The sequence below is a fragment of the Mastigoproctus giganteus genome, chromosome 10 (genome assembly GCF_048544385.1).
Source record: "Mastigoproctus giganteus isolate SK-2022 chromosome 10, ASM4854438v1, whole genome shotgun sequence".
Taxonomy (NCBI): domain Eukaryota; kingdom Metazoa; phylum Arthropoda; class Arachnida; order Uropygi; family Thelyphonidae; genus Mastigoproctus; species Mastigoproctus giganteus.
Window position 1 is genome coordinate 18,007,266 of NC_143584.1, and position 17,804 is coordinate 18,025,069.

At 36.7% G+C, this 17,804-nt stretch overlaps 1 protein-coding gene across 1 annotated transcript in view; it reads left to right on the top strand.

The window, feature by feature from the left end:
- LOC150078817 (chloride channel protein C-like) overlaps positions 1-17,804 on the top strand; it is a 111,003-nt gene that overhangs the window by 29,029 nt on the left and 64,170 nt on the right. Inside the window, exons 5-7 of the mRNA XM_090382926.1 lie at positions 2,118-2,198; positions 3,198-3,373; positions 12,419-12,511. Coding sequence (XP_090239052.1) covers positions 2,118-2,198; positions 3,198-3,373; positions 12,419-12,511 — 350 coding nt within the window. The remainder of the gene's footprint in view (positions 1-2,117; positions 2,199-3,197; positions 3,374-12,418; positions 12,512-17,804) is intronic.

Here is a 17,804-nt window from a genome sequence, read left to right on the forward strand (position 1 = left end):
TGCCCTCATTGCCTTCATTTTCATCCAACTCATCATCAGTATTGTCACTAATTCTTTAAATATGCTTCAAAATGTTGGAGTCACTTGGATATTCAGCTACTATGACATCATTTTCAATTCCTAAAAATTCATAGAGAACAATTTCTCCACTGATCAAACCTCTCGCTTGGAGTTCTTCCCAAGATTGCTCAATATCTTGTAGTAGTTCATCCCTCTCGTTGCTGTTAATTGGCAGTATTGCTTTCGAGAAACAATTCCTAATTGTTGTTTCCATCATATCTTGACTCCACGCTTTCATCAACTCTGATATGCACATCCGCAAATCTATTACAGAATCTATAGGTTGGTTTCTATTCTCAGTATAATTTTTTTTCAGTATGTGCCCTTGGTAATGCATTTTCAAATTCTTGATAATGCCTTGGCCCATTAGCTGCAGTTTAGACAAGGTATTTGGGGGGAAGAAAACAAGCTTCACACTTGTAACTTTGAAATTACTGAGTGAAGGTGGGCAGGGCAGTTGGTGACAATCAACATGATTTTTTTGTTTTACTTCATCATCTTTCTATCAAAATTTAAAATCCACTGTTCAAAAATTTCACTTGTCATCCAAGATTTTTTGTTGTAGTCCAACTCTAACAACTTTACTCCTTTGAAACATTGGGCTTGCTTACAAAACAAACATTTGCCTATTACCAAATGCTTGTTTTTCATTACCAGCCATACTTGCACCAACCAAGACTGTAATTCTTTCCTTACTATTTTTACCACCTAACATTTATCACCCTTAAAAGTCAGTGTCTTGTCTGGAAAACATTTAAAAAATAGACCTGTTTCATCAATTTTCTCAAAACTGTTTCTTTCCAATGGGTACAGTCTTCTTCGAGTACAACTCCACTTTCACCAGAAATAACTTTTTTGAGTAAGCCATGGCATGTTTTAAATTTGCCCAGCCAACCAGAACTGTCTTGGAATGTTTTATGCCCCAGAAAAGATGCGCACTCCATAGCCTTTTCTTTTATTAATGGCGCCAATATCAGCATTTTTTGGTCTTGAATAAACTTTGCCCACTTAAAAACAGCTTCATCTACATCTTCATACAGGCATAATTTTGCACTCTTTCGACTGGATCCCATTTCCTTAAACAGTTTGAGAATCGAAACATGGTTTTTCAGAATGGGTGACACACTAAGAGCAGGGATACCAAATTTTAAAACAATTTCTTTTTTTTTTTTAATGCCCCGATCTACACTATTAAGCACTTCCACTTTTTCCACTACACTCAAGAACAAGGACATCTACAGTCTTAGACATTGCAAGGTTACTTGCACAGTAGCTAAAACAAAATTGATTTAGGGGCCACTTGTAGCTACCATGTAAACAGAGGTAGGTGAAATTTAAGTGTGGATGAAACATTTCTGCGAAACAACAGATGAATTCCTAGATAAAGGAAAATCTCTCTCTCCTAATTGTTTAATATAGTGCTTACAGTAGAAAACAGGTTGACCAGAGCCAGTGTCTGTGTCGAGAATATTCCGTAATCTTTGCCAATGGCTGTGGACATATAGATAGAAGTTGACCAGTGCAACTTCTTGGTACAGTAGAGGTGGTTGTATAGGTTTTATGGGCAACACTAAATTGTGGTTTGTTTTAGCTCTTAATTCAACATCAGTTGAATTAAGTTGAATTCAACATCAGTACCCAGGTCTCTTCAAATCAGTTTATTATATGCAAATTATTTTCAATGTAATGACCAAGGAAAAATCAAAAAAAATTCACTAAATAGAAAAATTTTCTATATGGAAGTTTGATAAAGAGAGGTCTGAATGTATTTGGCTAGGAACATGTAATTTATATTCTTTTCGTCATCATCTCTGATTAAGTGTGCCTAATTCATTTTCAGTGCAGTAACTTTTAGGTCTATTTTACTTATTAATTTATAGTTGGAATACTACCATAATGAATACTGTATCTCTCATTATTGGACAATGTATTGTTGCTTGGACTGTTTCTGTTTTGTAAAATATTAATAGCTTATCGTTGTGCAAATCTCCATCTCTAATTTTATTTCTTTATTGTATTTTTCAAAGTTAATATGAATATCCTAACATTTATTTCAGGATGAAAAACTTTTTAAAGCATGGGCATGGATTACTGGAATTAGTATGGTACTTGTATTCTTCAGTGCAGCTTCTGTTGTGGTAAGTATATAGTTAACATATTTATGTATGAACTTAAATAAAAAAAATCGAAATGTAATGGTAGATTCATTAAAGATGTAAAGTCTAGTTTTGAATAATTTTTTCATAAGGAAAATGTCTGCATGCTACTGCTTGATTCCATAGCCATTATGTTTCTATAAATACTTTAAATTCAAATGCAAAAATAAATTTTAATCCTATATTTAACATCCATGTATTAGAATAGTCCCAGCTAGTATTATAGTGAAATGATATTTGTTTTTGGATTGTAATCCCCTTTAATCGATATTATATATATATATATATATATATCCCAAGTATGTAAAATGCATAAATGAATAGTTAATTAATAGCTCAATTATAATAAATATATCAAATTTAATATATATATATATATTAATCGTCACAGATCCGATTAATGCTATCTTACAAGATTAAACATTACATCTGTCTGTATATTATTTAAGATATTAGTTGTAGTGGTAAGTTATAATAGTGCAATATTATATATATATATATATATATATATATATATATATTTTTTTTTTTTTCTTTTTTGTTATGTGTCATTATCGACAGCACTAGTTCTCAACTTGTCCCCCCCCCAATATGGACCTCCGTAGCCAGATGGGCAGGAGCAGCAGTGCGTAGCACACGCTTCTTGATTAGACCGGGGTTCGAGCCCATGACCACTAAATACGGAGGATGCGGAAAGGTCAGGGAATGACTACCACATATCCCCGGAGCAATATGGCTTTAGTTGCTAATGCTCCTAAAAATCAAACAACAACAACTACTAGTCCTCCCCCCAGGGGCCCATGAAAGTTTTTTCTCAACTAACAGCAAATGCGAGGGAGGGGTGGGGCCACAAAGGGTCACAAGTAAAACAAAAGGTTGAGAAACACTGGTCTACAGCATTCCTGTATTTTGTACAAGCTGCGAAATAAAAACTGTTTTGAATGAAAGAAATGTTTCTGCATTACTTTCTTTTTTTCTTAGTTTCTACGACCCAGTGCTGGAGGATCTGGTCTTCCTGAAATTATTGCTTTTTTAAATGGAACATTAGTAAGGCATATCTTCAATGTGAAGACATTGGGTGTTAAATTTTTCTCTTGTGTCTGTGCTGTTTCAAGTGGATTGCCCGTAGGACCAGAGGCACCAATGGTTCATTTAGGGTAATTTTGTTGTTGTTATTATGATTATTATTTGTGCATTAAAAACAAACACAGTGCTGAGTACAGCAGTTTATCAATTTTTTTAATTCATAAACAGACATTTTGACATAAGTGATTTGAAATGATTTAAAGTTTGATTTTCTTGTAATCTAGGTAATTTATTGACATTTCTAATATAAATGTTATTAATCGTCATAGTCCTAAATAGAATATATATATGACAATCCCAATCACTGTAATAATATAGGATGCTAACACCCACATGTAGTTTGATGTAAGATTAACTTTGTTATTTCTTTAAATGTTGTTTTTGTCAGCGAATATACACCGATGAGCCAAAACATTATGACCACCTACCTAATATGATGTTGGTCCTCCACGTGCAGCCAAAACAGCTCGTACCCAGCGAGGCATGGACACTACAAGATTTCTAAATGTGTCTTGTAGTATCTGGTACTAACACGTAACCAGCAGATCCTTTAACTCCTGTAAGGTCTGTGGTTGAGACGCCACAGATCGGAGTTGCTGTTCCAACACAAACCACAGATGCTCGATGAGATTGATGTCTGGGGAATTTGGAGGCCAGGGCAATACTTGGAAGTCTTCCTCATGTTTCGTGAAGCTTGAATTCAAAGAATATTGAATTCTTCAATATTCTTTAATATTGAATTCTTGCTGCTTTTAATATTGAATGAACTTTATCTCAACAATACATGCTTTGTGATTAAATGAAGTTTTAAGTTTTAACCAATGCAATCATTTTTATATTGGTTTGCATATAGTTGAACTACTGCAATAGTTAAGAGTCCAGGCAGGGTTTTCCTTCCTGAGGTTTTCTAGCAGAGATAGTTTTTTTATTACAGACTGCATGCAATCTATTGATTTTTTTATCTCATAAATCCAGTTAGATTGTACGTGTATTCTTGACAATAAGTTTAGGATTTAATTTTCTTCCATGTCTATAGTACATTTTTTTGGTTTAAGTAGTTTAATGTTGTAGGTCTACCAACCTCTAGGAAAAAAGAATTACATATTGCAATTCAGACTCATACTGTTTTCCTAAAAGCTTTGTGTGTATTTATATAATTATATTTCTCACTTAGTACAGTGTCCAAGTTTTGTTCCTTCATTATGATTTCCTAAACCAAGAAAATGTACGTAGAAGAGGCATTCATCCAGTGGATAAACCATAGGTTTATGAACCATGCCATTGAAGACTCTGAAAGTGTTTCTTCAAGAGCATGGTGAATTATTCAATTCCATTTATAGTTATTGAAATGTTAATAGCATGTCTCAAGCATACATGGCCCTTGAGGTTGTCACAAACATTCTCCCTGTTATGCCAGACAAGCTGTACTCGCTACCTGGGAGTCTAAAACGCTGATAGAACTGATATTTGGGTGACACTCAAGTCAAGTGGACCCAATTTTGGCAAAGTGCAGACGGTCTGCGACAGCCAAATCCTCTGCTTGCACCTTCACGATGATGGGACTGTTAGTAATCCTGGGTATAGTAATCCATGTGCAAGCACACTGTGGGTGACCACCCAGCTGTGAACCAACGTAATCAGGGGTCGAGGTGTGGCACCCACACCACATGGAGGAATGCTGTCCCTCTGTATTGCCAGGCAATACTAGGTAATAGATGACTCTCATCAACTGGTGCAATACCACCACTTTGCTTATTGAATGCTTGAAGTGGTGGAACCCAAGTTTAGTCTCCAGAGCTAAGTTCCAGTCAACCCTTTCCCATCTCTTCCATCATGCAGTATGACTGACGACTTTTGAGGTTATGATGGATATCATGGTGCAATCCAATCTTCCTTACATTTCAAACATAGGGGACTTCTGGATCAGCTAGTGTATAATCTTGCTACCCCTACTCTGTCAGATAGTGACTGGAGGGAGTCCGAGTAGTGTGTGTGTGTGTGTGTATGTGAAGGGGAGTATTGTCAAGGCCACGTTATATCAAGGATCTGGGTATATTCATACGTGTATGCCATATCCAAAAATTTCATTACTTCATACAGCATGTCTCCCCCCCCACACTTTTTCTTACTATTGAATACATCATGAATTGTCAAACTAATAGAGTAAGCATATCTGCAAAAAGATCCAAACTTCCCAAACACTTTCTAGTTCATTTCACAAATATACATGGTCTCAGTTCTAATCTTAATGATGTCCACTTTCACTTGCAGTCTGCCAAACCCCATGTACTTTTCCTGACAGAATCTCAGTTATCGGTTGATTCAACTACTGCTCATCTCACTTGCCCAAACTATTCGCTGTATGATTCCTTTCACCTCAAAGGTGGTATTTGTGCATATGTCTGTTCCAATATTCCCTGTCAGAGACTTGGTAATTTGGAATCTCCTCTTTTCGATCTTCTCAGGCTTAAAATCTCTCTACCTTATTCTGTCAAATTCATCTGTTGTCTCTACCGTTCTCCCAACTCCACTAATCATTTGGAGCTCTTTGACTTCCTCTCTTTGCAACTTGACATTCTCCAGTCCAACTTTCCTAAAAGTGAATTAATTTTCTTTGGTGATTTTAATGTTCATAACTCCAGCTGGCTTCCGTTTTAAAGTCACACCAACCCAGCTTGTCGACATGCTGATGCTTTTGCAATTACTAATGACCTCACACAGATTGTTCATTTACCTACCAGAATACCGGACAATCAACCATTCAACTAACACGCTTGATCTTTTTCTCACAAACAACCCTTCTAAATACACAGTCAAAGTGAGTGGCCCTTTAGGCACCTCAGTTCACTACTTGGTGATTGTCTCTTCTCCAATGGAGCCTTTATCTCATGACTATTCCCAACCTCGTGTTGTTTGGCATTACAAGAATGCAAAATAGGATGACCTGCGAGATTTCTTTTCTTCTTTTCCTTGGTTGGATTACTGTTTCAAAACTTCTGATGTCAATGTTTGCTCAGATCGTGTCAGTGAAATTATTATTGTAGGAATGGAATCCTTTATTCCACTCTCCACTTTAAAATCTGGTCCTTTATCTAAACCTTGGTTTTCTAATAAATGTGCTAAGGCTGTTCAAGAGAAGAATATTGCATATCGTAATTGGCTTGTATCTGATTCTTCAGTTTCTTTTTTCTGCCTACACCAAAGCTTGCAACAATTGTAAAGCAGTTATTAATCAGTCCAAACTAGATTTTGAACAGGCTAAGGGTAGAAAACTTGCTTCTTGCCCTAATGGTAGCCAAGCATTCTGGTCTCTTGGCAAAGCTATTGGCCACAACTTTTGTCCATCTCTGCTCCCACCTCTGTCAAAACCAGATGGTTCTGTTGTCACTTTGGCCAAGGATAAAGCTGACTTGCTAGCATTCCATTTTTCTTCTAACTCTTGTATTAATGATCTTGGTAATACACCTCCCACCATTCCTAGCACGTTCCATTCAATGCCTCCTGTGGTCTTCTGTCAAAAGGATGTCAGAAGAATTTTGACGAATCTCGATGCTAAGAAAGCTCCAGATCCTGATGATATTTCTCCACTTGTTCTCAAAACGTGCTCCTGAATTTACTCATGTTCTTTGCCTCCTTTTTTCACTTTCTTATTCCAAAGGTGTTTTTCCTTCTGCTTGGAAATTTGTTCATATCCAGCCAGTTCCTAAAAAAGGGTGACAAATCCCTCCCATCCAGTTATCGTCCCATTGCAATTGCTTCTACTCTGTGTAAAGTAATGGCAAAATCAATTAACCACCAACTCTTAAACTACCTAGAAACCTTCCGTTTGATCAACGATTGCCAGTATGGTTTCAGTCAGTGTCGATCCACTGGTGATATTTTGGCTTATGTTACCCATTTATGGACAAATTAAATGGAAAAGTTCAGTGAAACACATGCAGTTGCTTTTGACATCTCAAAGGCTTTCGATTGTGTTTGGCATAAATGTCTTCTAAACAAGCTTCCATCTTATGGTTTGCCTTCTGTTTTTTGTGATTACTTATTCAGTTTTCTCTCTGATCGCTCACTGAAGGTGATGCTAGATGGCTCTCTGTCTTCTAACTTCTCCACTATTGCTGGTGTCACCCAAGGTTCAGTTCTTTTCCCCCACTCTTTTCCTCTTGTATATTAATGACCTTCTATTGACCAGAAATCCTATCCGCAGTTTTGCTGATGATAACACATTGCATTCCACCTTCCAGTTTGAGAAACCTTGCCCTGCTCAATCAGCTTCAACTTCTCGAATATCCTTTACCAATTCATTAAATCCTGATCTCCAGGTAATTCTCCAATGGGGCAAAGATAACTTAGTTGATTTCAATCCTTCTAAAAAACTCAGTCTTGTCTTATATCTCGCAAAAAAAGGATTCTTCTGCTCCTATGCTTATCTTTGTTGACACACCGATTTCTAGGCAAGATGATATATCTCTTTTGGGAATTACCCTGACTTCTAATCTCGCTTGGCACAAGCGCATTACAAATATTGCTTCCTCTGCATCTAAAAAACTTGGTTTTCTCTTTCGCTCTCGGCGTTACTTTTCTTGAAAACATCTGTTCACTCTGTACAAATTGCAAATCTGCCCTACCGTGGAATATTGTTACCATATCTGGGGTGGTGCCCCCAAAACCTCTCTCAGGATTCTAGATTCCATTCAGAAGAGGGCAGTTAGGTTAATTTATGACTCATCTGTAACAGAGTCTCTCCACTTGCTGTCACATAGACATAGACGTACTGTTTCTGCTGCATGCCTTTTCTACAGATACTTCTATGGGCACTGTTCTTCTGAATTGGCTTCTATAATTTCCACTCTCTCTTTCAAAACAGTCCGAAGATGTGCCGCCGCCGCCAACATCCATTTACTGTCCAACTTCAAACTCACAAAACCAACTTTTCATCTTCCTTGTTTATTCATTCAACTGCCATTTTCTGGAACAGCCTTCCTTAATACATATTTTCTGAAAATTACAGTCCACAGAAGTTTGTCTAATGTCAACAAATATCTTTCGTCTTCTCAACCTCCAACCCAAGCACGGTACTAAGTACTATATCGGTTTTAATACCTCTCGTGTTTGGAGTTTTCATAAAAAAAAAATAATAATAATGAAAAATAAAAAATGCTTGGTTGAGTAAACTCTCATGTACAACATTTGATATTTATTTACTGTTCTTTGGGTTGGGCCCAAGAATGCAGCACTTAACAAAATGTGGAAGATGGTTAGAAATTAAGAAAATATTATTATATTCAATGTCTCCAAATTTACCACTTACATTAATAAAAATCTTTGTTATGAGGAACTTGTAGTTATTAGTTGTCGGTGAGCCTTTTAATTTATATAATTTTTTGTTCCATTTTGAAAATAAGTTATAAACAGTAAGTCATTAGAAAATAAGTCAGAGCAGTGATTTTTCAAAACACAGTGTTATTAGAGCTACCAGTAACAGGTTTTTTATAAAAAATGTGAGCATTCAAAAATAATTTTTTTTTAGTTTAAAGACAAATTCTGTACCATTCAGAAGACTGCTACAGAAATGTGTTTTGATGTTAATATATAATGAAAAACTTATGAATTACTTTAAACCTAAAATTATTAAAATTTTAATAATTCCGTTTAAAATTAATAGTTCCAGATGGGATGGTAAGAGAATAATAAATTCATTTGACATTTCAGCATCATACTGTTATCGTTTTCTAAGATATAAAGCGATTATATGATAGCTCAGTAACTTGAACAGTGGCTTTTGTAGATTATAAATTGCTGTGGATTTGGTAGAGTTTATTTCTAGGATGTTAGCATTAATCACATTAGACCACTGTACTCTGCTTTTTGCCTGCAATGCAATTTAATACTGACTCCTTCAAAACCATGCCACTAAATAAATTCTCATGATATGGGATATGTGTGTATTCCAAATTATTTTCCAAAGCTATAGAAAAACAATAGCATCATGTTGCTGAAATTTCGGATGTGTTCAGGATTCCCTTGTCATTTGGAATTATTAGTTTTATATTGAATTATTAATGTTTACTAATTTTTAACTCTAGAAATTGTTTTTCAGTTGTCTACATAATTTTCATTTCTTCCTTTAAAAAATATATTTCCATGTATCATGTGCGGCTAAGATATGTACACTGAAGAAAACTAAAAATTACCTAAATGCCAATGCATTAATTTTATACATTTGCACAGAAGGTTTATAAATCATCTTTATATTTTGAATTGTTTGACTTTTATCTCAGCAGCTTTGTATATTGAAATATGATCATACTTAGACTATAATGAGTGGTTATCTTTGATCCAAATGTTACAACATTTTACATATTCTGATGCTGTTTTTCTTTGTACTCAACACTTTCTTTGACACTGAGGATGGCAGAGAAGACAGGAAGATCAGTTTCTGTGACAGTGCCAGAAAATGTTGATGCCTTTCATACCATGATACTCCCTGATAGAGAAATTTCTGCTAAACTGATAGTTGAGACTCTAGGCATGTCCAGAGAACATGTTGGATATGTTATTCAAGACATTTTGGACATGTTGTAGCTTTCCATCAAATGGACCCCCCAAATGTCTGAATGTCTGAAAAGTGTGTCCTATCTCAAACTTCCATTCTCTGCCATTTTGAGTAAGTTGCCAATGATTTTTTGATGTGAATTGTGACCATGGTTGTTTCATTATGATCTAGAGACCAAAGAACAGTTGAAGGAGTGGAGGCACAGCCCCCCCATTCCTGTCCAAAGAATTTCTGCACCCAGAAGTCTGCTGAGAAGGTCGTGGCTTCTGTCTTTTGGGATTTTGTTTATTGACTCCCTGGAAATGGATAAAACAATAACTGCTGAGCATTATTCATCATTTGTGGAGTAACTGAAGGAGAAATTGAAGGCCAGATGCAGGGGAAAGATCACCTGAGGAGCACTGTTTTTGCAGGACAATCCTCTGGCATATATGGCACATTAAACACATACCAAATTGGCTGAATTGGCTTCAGGCTTCTTCATCATTGCCCACATTTACCAGATCTTGCACCCTTGGACTACACCTCTTCTGAAATCTCAGAAAACATTTAAAGGGTATCAAATTTGCATCAAATGATGATGACATATTAGTAACAGAAGTCTGGTTTGGGAGCAGTCTTTTGATTTATATTTGAAAGGTTTATAAATGCTGGAACATTATTGCAGAAAGTGCATGGAGTTGAAAGATGAATACGTTGAATAACTATCTATACAATTGGATTATCTTATTTCTTTCTGTTACAGGCCAAGAACTTTTCAGCACCCCTCCCCATGTACATATATTCCCTCTCACTCACACACACACACACACACAGTTAAATACTGTTATAACAAATATTATTTTTACAAAAATTCCACTATAGCAAATATATTTCCAGGTCCCAACGAACTTCCCTTATTAATGTTTTGTAAATCTCATTTGAGTGAAATACTTTTGATAAAAAATTCAGTACAATGAATTGTTTTCAAAGTGTACCCATTCATTCCTAAAATATATTGGTTTACCTATGCGAAAATTATAAATTACACTGTGAATGACCCTTATGGTGTAAATACAGATATGGAAAGTTTTGATTGAATCAAAAATTTAAATCTTTGAAAAATGTGGAGAAAGAATTCTGTGTAATACTATGAGGAGGATATCAAAAAGTTCGTACCCTTACCTAGAAATAATAGCCCTAGAAAGGTGAAACTTCACAGGAATTTTAATCCTTTTCTATGTTCTCTCCATGTATAGTAACACATTTCTCCCATCTATAGATCAGTTGTTTAATGCCTTGATCATAGAAGCCCGCACTTTTTGCCTGAAACCACTATACCACATTGATGGCTTCTTGAGATAAATCAAAGCGGCGGCCATGCAATGGTTTTTTCATTTCTCGAAACAAGAAGTCTGACAGTGGGTTGGTGTTGCAATAGTTTGAAGCATTACCAAATCTAACAATTGGCAAGAACACTGCATTTCTTGTTGCTTCTGCAAAGGAGTCAGCAATCTTGGAACCCATCTTGCGGAGACCTTAGACATGTGCAGATGGTCATGTAAAATGCTGTGGGCAGCCAATAACTAATTACCACTGCATTTGAAATGAAATGAATTGTCACACATCTGTCACTCAGCACCAGCTGCTCAACCTTTGCAACCGTCTCACTGTCTGTGATGTTGATGACCTTCCTTCTCCTTTCTTGTCAAAGATGCTTGTACAACCACACTGGAACTCCCGTTTCCACTTTTTTACAGTGTCATAGGATGGGTAATTCTTCCCATACACAGCTTTCATTTCTTCATCAATTTCCTGTGCTTTCTTGCCATGCAAATGCAGGAACTTGATCATCGCTCAATACTCCACTTTGTCAACCATGGCATCCTTTCTCAGATTCCAGGCTCCACCTTTTATTCCCGTAGGTGTACGATCACCTACGGGAATGAAATTTTACATGTTAGTTATTGAATATGTAGACAACCTATATTAAAAACAGCATCTTCCTACTGATGTTTTATCTAGGTCAGGGTACAAACCTTTTGATACTCCCTTGTATCTATTAAGTTTTCACCATTTTTGAATGATTACGATCATGCTCAAATCTAACTTGATGGGACATATCAGCACCTTTTCTTCTGCCACTCCCCCCCCAAAGCAGATGATGTGAGATGATGCAGTCTGTAAGATGATGATTTTTGTATAACTGTTATGCTTACTTTTGCCAGTTACTTTTTTCCTAGTGGGAGAAAAAAAGAAAATGCCCCAAATTTACCAAAACAACTTGTCAAAAAAAAAAAAAAAAAAATGTCCTGGAAGTGGTAATATCAAATTTAACTTAGTTCATCTTAAATACACATTTTACATTTTATTAGAACAAAATTAATGGTTTACTTGAAACAATTTTCATGATATTCATTATAAAAAAAAATTTGATAAAATGAAATGATTCATGCATCTCCAATAAGTTTGCTAGTGTGGTTTTACTGTACTTGCATTTACAAGTTATAATACATTTTCTTTATATTCATAAATTTTCAGCTTACAACTCTGGAAATTTTCTCTCTTTTATATATATTTTCAGAGCTTTGGTAGGAGCTGGTCTTAGTCAGTTTAGATCTTCAACTCTTGGTATTAGGTTGCCATTCTTTGCCCGATTTAGAAATTCTGAGGACAGGTAAGTATAATAACTATGGAAGCCAAATCCAGAATTGCTTAAATAGTGAGTTGTACACCTGTATGATATGCAATGGGGGTAGCTAGTTTTCTTTCTGACTGCACACTGTGGATGATGGTAGATAGCTTTGCTGCCTTTTAACTTCCCCACTAATGCTGGTGTTCCCCAAGGTTCAGTTCTTTCTCTTGTTCTTTTCCTCTTATATATTGATGATCTTCTTCTTCTACTACTGTGATTTTTTAGTGTTTTTTTTGTGTTTTCCACCAACCATGGAATAAAACGAAAGAAGAAACCAAAATTTTTAAAATATTTAATATTTACAATAAATTATTTACAAACAATATTACTAATAGTAATTTTAAAATAAAATAAAACAACTGTGATATACAGGATAATAATAAAATGCCGAATTTAAAATGCAATAAAATATACTGGTTAAAATCGCTAAAATACTAACTGAAGCTTTCAAAGGCTTCTGCCTTCTTTCTCAACAGTGTAATTTCTGTTCTGCTGTGCATCATTAAATACCAGCAGGTTCACGGTGCATCTCACGTGGACGTGTACTGTTCCCGTCAGAACCGGAAGTGGCTCGGGAGCGTTTCAGGCAAAAACGTTCATCCCCTCCAAGGATTACCGCCTCAAAGAGGGGATGAATGCGTGTGCCCCTATCTCTATTTATATTTTTCTCGGTAGAACTAATTCGCAAGCTCTCGAGCCACTTGCGGTCCCAAAATCTATGCGCCCGATCAGTGATGACCGCTTCATCTGGGGAGATTTGATGTTGCTTCTCCCAGAAATGTTCAGCTACGGCGGATTTGCCATAGTCTGCATTTCTTATCGCATTTGTGTGCTCCCCCAGACGATCTTTGAGACGCCGTTTTGTTTCTCCCACATAACACTCCCCACATTCCGGGCATTTAATACTGTATACGACCCCACTTATATTTTCATTTAAGACAGGGTCCTTCACCTGTGACACGATTGTGTGCAGCTTCCTGCCTGGGAGCTGCACACAACGTGTCTGGTAATTCCTTAATACGCGAGCTAAACGCTCGGATAAACCCGGATAGTAGGGAATGTATGCGGTGGCTATTGGCGTGAAGGACTCACTTCTACTCTGCCCTCCACTAATGTATTTCTCTATGATCCTCCGGGGATCATAGAGAAATACATTAGATAGCTTTGCTGTTCATACAATTCACCTCTGAGGTAGAGGAAGGAGGGGTTTTGCCGTTCCTGGATGTGCTGATTTGTAGAGAAGGCCAGCATTTGAAAACAAAAGTATTTAGAAAATCTATGTGCAGGGGCCAATATTCACACTACAACTCAGCGCAGACTAATTATCACAGGAACAGTGTAGTAAGAGCATTAGTGGATAGGGCAAAATCCCATTGTAGTACCTCAGAGGATAGAAACTTGGAGTATGAACGTGTTACGGCGGATCTTTTGAAGTGTGGCTACCCCCGGAGGATCATAGAGAAATACATTAGTGGAGGGCAGAGTAGAAGTGAGTCCTTCACGCCAATAGCCACCGCATACATTCCCTACTATCCGGGTTTATCCGAGCGTTTAGCTCGCGTATTAAGGAATTACCAGACACGTTGTGTGCAGCTCCCAGGCAGGAAGCTGCACACAATCGTGTCACAGGTGAAGGACCCTGTCTTAAATGAAAATATAAGTGGGGTCGTATACAGTATTAAATGCCCGGAATGTGGGGAGTGTTATGTGGGAGAAACAAAACGGCGTCTCAAAGATCGTCTGGGGGAGCACACAAATGCGATAAGAAATGCAGACTATGGCAAATCTGCCGTAGCTGAACATTTCTGGGAGAAGCAACATCAAATCTCCCCAGATGAAGCGGTCATCACTGATCGGGCGCATAGATTTTGGGACCGCAAGTGGCTCGAGAGCTTGCGAATTAGTTCTACCGAGAAAAATATAAATAGAGATAGGGGCACACGCATTCATCCCCTCTTTGAGGCGGTAATCCTTGGAGGGGATGAACGTTTTTGCCTGAAACGCTCCCGAGCCACTTCCGGTTCTGACGGGAACAGTACACGTCCACGTGAGATGCACCGTGAACCTGCTGGTATTTAATGATGCACCGCAGAACAGAAATTACACTGTTGAGAAAGAAGGCAGAAGCCTTTGAAAGCTTCAGTTAGTATTTTAGCGATTTTAACCAGTATATTTTATTGCATTTTAAATTCGGCATTTTATTATTATCCTGTATATCACAGTTGTTTTATTTTATTTTAAAATTACTATTAGTAATATTGTTTGTAAATAATTTATTGTAAATATTAAATATTTTAAAAATTTTGGTTTCTTCTTTCGTTTTATTCCATGGTTGGTGGAAAACACTAAAAAATCACAGTATGAGTATACCCAACCCCAGAGGCCTATTTGAAGAATTCTTCTTCTACTGCCTGGAAATCCCATTAGTGTTGTTCTTCTGGTAATTCTTCAAAAACTTAGTTCATTTCAGTTCTTCTAAAACTCAGTCTAGTTGTATTTCTTGCAAAAAGAGCCTGCTCCTTGCCTAATGCTCACCAGATTCATCAGAAGACTTTCAGATTTCTGTACAAGATTGCATATTTTTTATTGGGGTTACACTGATTTCCAGTCTCTCTCTCTCTCTCTCTCAACATAAGTACATCACAAATATTGTTTCTTCTGCATTATAAAACTGGATTTTCTTTTTCACTCTCAACATTGCTTTTCTTCTGAACAGCTATTCACTGTATAAACCTTAAATGTACTACAATGAAATATTGTTTCCACATTGGGAGTGGTGCCCTAAACCTCTTTCATTTTTCTAGACCCTCTTCAAAAGAAGGCAGCAGTTACATTAATTAATGATACTTCTCTTATAAAGTCTGTCCACTCTCTATCTCATTAACATTTAGTTTCTGTTGATGCTTTTTTCTGTGGATATAGGCAGTGTTCATCTGAAGAGGCATCTGTAATTCCCTCACTCCCTTCCAAACCAGTCTGAACATGTGCCACAACCAGTCAGCATCTATTCACTGTCCAACTCAAAACTCACAGAACCAACTTTTTCTCTTCCTCGTTTATCCCTTTACATCAGCACTTCAGACTTTGTCATAGGAGTGCTTTACTCCTCATTATCTCTAAAAAAAAGCATATGGCTAAAGCATAATCATTTCCTCATGAAAGCTATACAAATTCCATATCTTGAATAAAGGGTTACACATATTAATAGAGGGTGAAATCACCCTTCACTGCTATACAGCTGTCATACTGAGTTCTCATGCTGTCAACAAGGATATTTAGTATATAACAAGGTTATTATTTGAGGTTAGTGAGCAGTAAGCCACATTTCCACACCATTATTCCCCACTACTGAAATTATTCTTTTTCCATGTGATGGAGGAATGATATCACACACTTTTTCTCTCAGACTGTTGAGGCTGAATCATGACTTGTCAGAGAACAGAACAAATATGTTGTTCATTTGCCAGTTGCAGTCTTAATGCTTTGTACTTCATGATAAATATATTGGCTTGTGATACCGATTGAGAGGAATGTTAACTACAGGTTTTCTAGTGTAGAGTCCCTCCCTCCCTTTTTTTTTTTTTTTTCATGAGAGAACTGCAGTTTACAAGCTTCACATAATACCAATGAATACACTACATCATATAGACTTGTGTATTGCCCTCTGTTCAAAAACAGTGGAAATAAGTCCTGTGGAGTGATGAGTTGCACTTCATAATGTTCGTGGTGTGGATTGCTTCTTATAATTTTGAACTGAAACTGTTACTTGTAGTTCCAGAAACCTCCCATGCAGCTTAATAGCTGATTCTAGGGTTGTGGACCTTTATTATTCCAAAACAGTAAACCTCCATTCCATAAAGATAGGTTTGAATGCACTTAGTTTGATAAAAATGAGATCAGGTCAAGACCATTCTGATCTATTTCAGTTCCTCTGTTGCACTTTCACATTGCCTGATTGGCTAGTTGGCATGTTTTTCATCTTAAAATAGGCAAATCGACAACAAAATGCCCACAATTTACAGACATTATATACACCAATATCTTATGGTCTTATCTTTCTTGGTACTCATTCTAAACACCTTGGCCCTGTGGTGATCACTGCATTGAAAGAAGAATGACACCAAAGTTAAGATGGCTGTTATCATGAACTGACCGAAAGTCTTCTGTGAAGGATCAGTACTGTCATTCAGAATAAAAAATGGAACTGCACATTAATTTCTTTAATGAAATCCATACACCACCAAAAAACAAGTTCAGATGGTAAATTACTCATAAGTTGAAGATAGCACATTAACTTCTTTAATGAAATCCATTCTTCAGCATTACTTGTGCCCAGATTCTTTTGAGAAGATATCTTTCAACATTATATTTTCAGGCCTAGTATAGCTGTTCAGATTTCTAGTATTTACAGGTTTCCTTTCTTTCAAGCATTGTCTTTTGTTAGCTTCAGTTCTTGCGGGCGCCTCCGTAGCCAGGTGGGAAGGAGCAGCAGTGCGTAGCACACGCTTCTTGATTAGACCGGGGTTCGAGCCCGTCACCACCAAATACGGAGGAAGCGGAAAGGTCAGGGAATGACCACCGCATATTCCCGGAGCAATATGGCCTTAGTTGCTGATGCTCCTAAAAACCAAAATAATAATAACAACAACAACAACAGTTCTTGCAGCTTCCTTAAACCAGCAGTTTTTCTTTTATGTTTTGTAAAATTTTTTCATTCCTTCAGACTGTTATGTATCTTTCCACTCTTAGATATATCTATAGACATCTGTTTAATCATTAGTAATTGATACATTAGTTTAATCATTAGTAATCATTAGTAAAAGATTCTGTTTGCATTACTTTTCTTTATAGTCATGTCCTATGTCTTCAAGATCTTTCTAAAGTTTTGAATATTTTGATGTTTTTTCTTTTCTGTATTTTCTGTTTTGAATTTTTAAATTACAGTAGACTCAATTTTCTGGGATAGATGGTAAAAAAAAATTCCCGGATAATCGATTTTCCGGTTAATCCAAAAATAAGTCCCTGACATACGTAAGAGATATGTTCCAGGACTTCTTACATAGGTGCCTCCGTAGCCATGTGGGCAGGAGTAGCAGTGTGTAGCACGGGGTTCGAGCCCATGCCCACCAAATACGGAGGATGCAGAAAGGTCAGGGAATGGCCACTGCATATCCCCGGAGCAATATGGCCTTAGTTGCTAATGCTCCTAAACACCAAAAACAACTTCTTACGTAAGTCGCATTTTGCGTAACTCAGGAATGACTAATAAAATAAT